At 32.7% G+C, this 7,189-nt stretch overlaps 1 protein-coding gene across 1 annotated transcript; it reads right to left on the bottom strand.

Annotated features, from left to right (window-relative positions):
* Positions 1 to 725: 725 nt before the first annotated feature.
* Positions 726 to 2,617, bottom strand: LOC100818099 (probable galacturonosyltransferase-like 1). Its single transcript, XM_003528147.5, has one exon. The coding sequence runs from the start codon at positions 2,221 to 2,223 to the stop codon at positions 1,123 to 1,125; it is 1,101 nt and encodes a 366-aa protein (XP_003528195.1). The 5' UTR covers positions 2,224 to 2,617; the 3' UTR covers positions 726 to 1,122.
* Between the last annotated feature and the right edge of the window lie 4,572 nt (positions 2,618 to 7,189).

Here is a 7,189-nt window from a genome sequence, read left to right as displayed (position 1 = left end):
TTTTCCGTCACTCTGATATTTATCAAATTGATGTTAAATTTTTTTTGGTTAAATTAGTAAAAAATAAAACACAAATTATTTGCTTTTCATTTTTAAATAAACAAAATAAAAGATCAATTAACATTTACGAATCACATGGCTAGCCATATTCGATGCAAAAAAAAAAAAAAGTTAAGCCAAAATTGTTGTAAATCATAAACTAAGTACATATTTAAATTAAAATTTGTATAGTTGAGTTTGCAAAAGCAACTAAAGTCACATTTCAACAAAACCAATTTTTCAGACAAAATTTTGATGTGCAAAATACACTTTTAAGAATAATCAAACATGTCATGAAATTAAATTTACTTGCTAAAGTTTAGACCAACTCAAATTAATGTTAATTAATGTAAAATAAATTACTCTAATATAGTATTTTAAAGCAAATTTTCGGATATAATTAATAAGTAATAAATATTCAAAAACTTTTATACGTGTGTGGGAATATAAATCATTCATGTTATTTTCACGGCGGTGTGGAATCGAATACGGTATCATATCAACTCACTGTTTTAGCTAATTAGGATTCAGTTGCCTAGATTTATCAAAGTAAGCCTCCACGTGATCACAGAATGAAAACCAAACTAACTTCGAATTAGTACCGTGGCGCAATATAATAAAAGGAAAAGGAAAAAAAGAAGTAAAGAAGAGTATCCAAGGAAGAACAATCAATGTTCAATACTCTGTACAGAACTTTATTAAGTTGAAAATAAAAACGAGGAATTCACGCATCCAAAATATGGAAGCTCTTTCTATGCACAGTTATTCGATAGTTGATACAATAACAACAGTACAATTACCTGTCACTTCAAAATTCACGAATCTCTTTTCCTCCCCGTTTGAATCTGCGTTGCCTTGTGTTCACTTCAAATCTGTACGAATCTACAGAATGAAAATTAAAAAAAAAATCGTCACCCTTGCATTGAACCGTACGTTCAATCTTCGTTCCCTCGTCCGATCCGAAAGCGCCAGCAGAGAGAGCTCAAATTGCATTGTATTGTATTGTAATGTATACACTATATATATGTATGTGTATATATTTATATGGATGCATCCTATCATCCCAATCTGAAGAAAGTTTGTTCAAGAATCCAAAGAAAAGGGAGTGTTCAATAGATCATAAGGTGCCCAAAGCGCATCCAAAGGACAAGGCCTATTAGCGTCCAATCGAACCCACGGTTTACCTTTCCCACTCCAATGCAAGAGACTAACAGGACCAGGGTGCAGATCTCTGCAAAGCCCACGAAAGTTGTCCCCACCGAGGCCGTGCTGGTTCCACCTATGATCAACGGAAGCAATGTTCCCAGCAAAGACAAGCAAAAACGGCGGCAAGGAACCCAAGTCATAGATCCTCATCCTCTTCTGCAGCTCCATCCACTCTTCAATTTTTGTCGTGTAATCCCCCTCCCGCCACCGCTCCAAATCGATGACCATGACCCCCGTGTTGAAGTAGCACGGCCTCCTATCCGCGAACGTGAGAGACAGCGAAGGGTTGGACCAGAACGTTGGGGTGAAGTACGAGGTGAAATTGGCGTTGCAGTATTCGGGGGCAGCCAGGACCTTGTTTTCGCCCAATGGTGTTGCTGCCAGCTTGGCAATGTCGTCGACGAGGATGAGATCGGAGTCCAAGTACACCACGCGCCTCACGCAGATGGGCAAGAGGTTGGCCAAGTAGGAGCGCGCGTAGTTTAAGGGGCAATCCAGTGCGGAGCGGATTGAGCTTGAGATGAGTCCCGAGACCTGGGAGTCGTCGAAGGTGTATAGCTGGAAGTTCAGGTAAGGGAACGAGTGGGAGATCGCGGCGCGTAGGAGGGACGCGCTCGAGGAGCAGACGAAGTGGAAGAATGTGTTCTGCGGGCACGAGGAGTGTTGGAGGACCGAGAGGATCGCCGCCATGGATCCTCGGATGTATGTAGTGTCCAGCGTCATTGCCACGTGTACCGCTTCCTCCGAACATATGTACCTGTCGCTACTGTCTTCCTCGTTGTCGGTGAGGGAGGCGCATTCTGGGGAGTTGTAGAATTCGGGGGCTTCCTTGAATTGATGAATGATGGTGCTTGATTTCACGTCATCAATGGAAGAAGAAGAAGATGATGATGATGAAGCCGGTAGTGAGAAGATGGACAGAATGAGAAAGAATGCTACTAGTGCTCGTGGTTGTGGTCTTCTTGACTTGAATTTCATGGTTCGTTTTTGGAAACCAGAAGAGGGGAGAGAATATTGAAATGAATGAGTTGGTGTTGGTGGCTTATAATTGGAGTATGTATGAGGGTTCAAACACGTTTCGGAGGGTAGTAAAGCTAATAAAAAGGAAGGTTAAACGCAGCGGAGTTGGAGAGAGGGCAAAGTCAAGAATATAAGGAGAATGAGTGAGTTCAGTTCACATTTGTCGTGGATGGTTTTCTACCATTTTCAAGCTTCGGATTATTGGGTCCCTCGCTCTCCTCCTTCTTAAAGTCTGAATTTCCTTCGTGTCTCAATTACTTCTCTTTTATAGTAGTATCATTTTAGACAAATCGGTTTAAGGCCATTCTTTAAGAAATTAAAAAATATAAAAAATTATATTATTTATGATTTTTTTTTATATACTTTCATCCTATAATATTCATATGATATTTTTTTTTTGTTAATTTCTTAACATATATCTGAGAACACCTCAACTAGACCCATCATTTTATTACGAGATTATGAGCTATTCACTTCGAGTTAATTCAGGAAGTGAAGCACTTGTTACATAAGAAAAGAGGGCTCCACTTATTTTTACAATAATAAATACCTTTGTAGTAGCATGTATCATTCAAGTGACGAACGTATCTCAATATGTATGTAAAATTATACATTTGTTTTTTTTATGTGTGTATTGTTGTGGCTACCTTTTTCATGTTCACTCTTCGTTCTATTATTATTTAAAAATAAATAAATTGAGTGTGGAGTGAGTTCCCCGCGTTACCGCGTACAATGTTTGTCATAAAGTTTTATTCTTTTCTATGTGATTATTCGTCCTTTTTATGAAAATTTTATTCTTTATGGTAGTACTTTTTTACGAAAATTTTATTCTTTATACTTTAACAATGGAACTTAATGATTTGAAATTTTATTTTATTCGATAATTTAATTAAGTGTTATACTAACGGTAATATTGTTTTATTAAATGATAAGAACGCGGTTTTATTAAGAAATGAATTAAACCGTCTGACTTTCTATTAAAATTTATTATTTATTCTATTTACTGACATGCAGTTTGTTTGAATTCCTGCCAAAAAAAATTTGTTTGAAAAAAAATCGTCACCTTCCGACAACTTCAAATTTTTAAATTTAATTATAACTTAAAACTATCAGAGAAACATTAGCTCTACTCGGGAGAAGAGGTGATCCTGATATCTCACAAGTTGTATTGGATTAAGATTTAAAGAATTTTAAAAGATTTTTTTATGTGGTATTTAATTAAAATGTTATATCCAAAACTATATGATATATCCAAAACTATATTCAAATGTTATATCCAACTACATGTTTAATTCTTATTTTCAAGAAGAATTACTTATTTTTATCAATATGTTGATGGGGGAAAATAGTTAAATTATTTTTTGTATTTGAATTTATTTATTTTATTCAATTACGTCTTCTAATTTTAAAATTTGTTGAATTTGATCATTTTATCCAAATTAAACTAACAGTATAATTTTTTTTCAATTAAATCTTCTAGTTCTAAAATTTGTTCAATTTAATCATTATGTCCAAATTAAATCTTCTAGTTCTAAAATTTGTCCAATTTAATCATTGCACTTTGTGGTGGTTTAAAACCTCACTAAGTGCGTATTTGTTAACATTGTCCATCTAGTTTAGACGAAATTATCAAGTTGAATAAATTTTAAAAATTAAAGAATAAATTGAAAAAAAAAGTAGAAGAATAAATTGAATCTAAGAAAAATAAAGGACAAAAAAATAAGTGTTTCTCTCTCTCAAAAAGAAAAAAAAAACCAAAATGTACCAAATATTGTCCAAGTTAATTTACATATATATTCAAATTAATTTATTTTGCCAGTGTGTCGTAAAATAGGTCATCCACGTTGAAATTAATTAGGGGTTCACGACAACATTCTTTGTGGCCTGACCCGAAATAATTGACATGATATAATTTCACATGCTCGTCCACCATTAAAGTATTTATAATTATTCGTGATGTTTAGTTATGTTCTTTTTACATTTTACACAATGCTAGATTGCTAGCGATTCATTGCTTGTTCTTCCATAATCCCTTATAATAAAAAATTTCACGACATATATAATTAGTATAAGCAAATGTAGATAAAGTTTTTCATCACAAATGAAAGAAACACCTTTCTTATAGTAATAGCAACTTGAGATAGGAAACACTAAAAAAATATCACAAAATAAATAGATTACAGATTAGGAATGTCCTTAGGAATTAAGAGAAGCCCTCACAATGGAAGAGACTAGAGACTAGTTTATGCTAAAGTGAATGAGACAGACGACTAGTAAAGAGTGTCCGTGGTGGTGTTTCTTCGTATTCGCTGTGTTTCTTCATCGCAGCAAACGTTGTTCTTACGGCTTTCTTTGTATTTATCTAAGCAACACACATTGAATGTTGTTCATGGTTCGTGGTCAAGCCATTTTTGTTTTCTTCTTACGACACGGTATATGTTGAACTATCACACCCTAGCTCACCCGATAACTATATCCCAGCAACCGAATCTTCCTTAGGCATTCATTTTCATAAATCATAAAGGATTAAGTATTAATTAAGTAATTATGATAAATTCACTAAAGAATGATTGAATTAAGGCTTTTTGTTGAGAGGCCACTGTTAACGGCTCCACTTGAAAAACCGCTTACAAAATGTCAGACCTACAAATGCCCAACTTATTCGTCAATAATCATTTTCATTTTAATGTGCGTCTCATCTTATTTTAACATAATATTCATTTCCGTAAAAAAAAAAAAAAAGATATTCATGAAATGTTATCACATTTTGCACATGGAATAGTTCGGGCGTGTTCGGATGCTTGAGTTTTTTTTTTTTATATGTACTTCCTAACCTGTTATGCAAAGAAAATATATGAGTAGTAATTTTATTAAGAGAAAAAAAAATACATAACACGAAAAAAGAAACATCAATATAAGTACTTTTAAATATGTCTTTTAAAACTAGTATATAAGAAAATAAAAGTTGAATAATTAAAAATATTTAACCATATATTATTTAATAAGTATCTTTAAAATACTCGTTAATAAAATTGAATTATAAAAAAATATTGAACATTTTGTTAAAATTTAGAATAAATGGTATAACTTTTCGTGAAGATTTTATTTATCTTAATCTTTATGTCTTATGAGCAACCAACTTAAAACCCAAGATAGTAATCATTCTAACGAGAAAGAGTCCAAATTAATTTTAACAGAAGGAAAATGAAACAGCGAAGGCAAACAAAGTAAGCAGTTTGGAGTAGTAAACGATTAGCTTTACTTTAACCTATTTTTAATATAAACAAGCTTTTTAATGAACGAGTTGTACTTTCTTCAGTGTGATTCATTCCAAATTATATATCAAACTTGTAATTTATTATATTAACTATTATTTTTAATCAATATTTGTAATTATATTTTATTTTTGTGAATACGCCCTCCTGGCCTTAGATGAAGACTTTAAATCTTTAATACTGTCACGCCTTAGTTTTTTTTTTGGTAGACACTCTTGTCATGTACCCTGTGCCCTGTGGCATTCTCACCCTTAACGCAAGTGAATGTGCAATACATTGTATAAGAGGTCCACGACCAAAAGATGATGGCTTCTCTTAATTAGCATTATTCAGACAAACAAAACATAAACATGTGCTACACAAACAGAAAAAAATGGGTCTGTCCGCTGAGAATTGAGATAGTGAGATGTCCACTCATAACAAATTATCTCATTAGATTCAACAGTTTCGCTAGAAGGCTAGAACATTCATGAATCACTCAAAATTCTCGGACCAAAACCTAGAGTTAAAGTTTAGTTAGAACAAAGGATCGCATTAGGATTTATGGAGTGTTTGGTAGAGTAAAATGAAATGAAATAAAAATGAATTAAGATAAAATATTTGAATTATAGTAAAATTTAAAAGTATAGGCTTCATTTTATTATAAGTTTTATTTCACTCATTCTTAATTATTTTTCCCGGCAAACAAATAGGGGCTTAAAAATTGAAAAAATAGGTTATATATTACCGGTGTAAAGTAGTTTAAACTATCTAATTACAAATTATCTAGTAAGATAAATTCGTTGACATCTATAATATTTAACTAAAATGATTATTTTCTATTGGTCGAGAATATTTTTTAAACTGAAAAAGTATGCCGTTGAGCATTTAGAAATTCTTGATGATAAGAATAAGAAAATATTTCTTACTTCAGAATTCAGATAACAAAATTTGACAAAATGACAATATAATTAAAACAATAAAATCCAAGTAACAATCTAATACTACTATATAGTAACATTAAAAAAATGAGTAAGGACATCTATAATCTTGTTACTTAGTGTAGGTCCATCTCTGTCAGCTCTCCGAAAATTTTCTCACGTGTAACTTGCATTTCGATAAAAAGTGAAAGGACATCTTTCCCTCACCTCACCACAAAGCCATACAAAGCAAAACATGTTTTGACTTTTGACCTCATAACCTCATTATTAGTTGTTAGCTGAAATTCAATTAAAGCTTGCTCGGTAGAAGTGAATACTGAATATTATGAGGCATTGAGGCGCCAATAATTAAGAAGCATTTTTATCAACAACAAAAAAAAAGCATTTCGCATACTTCGATAGAGTGAGAAAATAAAAAAGATTGTGAGAGAAATTTCATGTGTATGTGTGTGTTATGTTTCTTGGAAAAGTGTAAATTGGATATTATATTTGTCTTGATATGGTAGATTATTTTTTCAAGATTGTCACATGGTTTTTCTTCATTATAAAAGAGCTTTTCTGAGTTAATGCATATTCTCGAATGTGAAGGGATGCTTTGTAGAAAATGGTCCAAATGAAGGAACTAGTGTGGCCAAGGTTAAAGTTTGCTAGCACAATTAGCACAAATATTTGCTTCGCGGTACGTATGGATCACTAAGGTCTTCCAATCTGGCAAGTGGGGAAGGTTTA

Source organism: Glycine max, chromosome 6, assembly GCF_000004515.6.
Source record: "Glycine max cultivar Williams 82 chromosome 6, Glycine_max_v4.0, whole genome shotgun sequence".
Taxonomy (NCBI): domain Eukaryota; kingdom Viridiplantae; phylum Streptophyta; class Magnoliopsida; order Fabales; family Fabaceae; genus Glycine; species Glycine max.
This window is presented reverse-complemented; position numbering and strand designations above follow the sequence as displayed.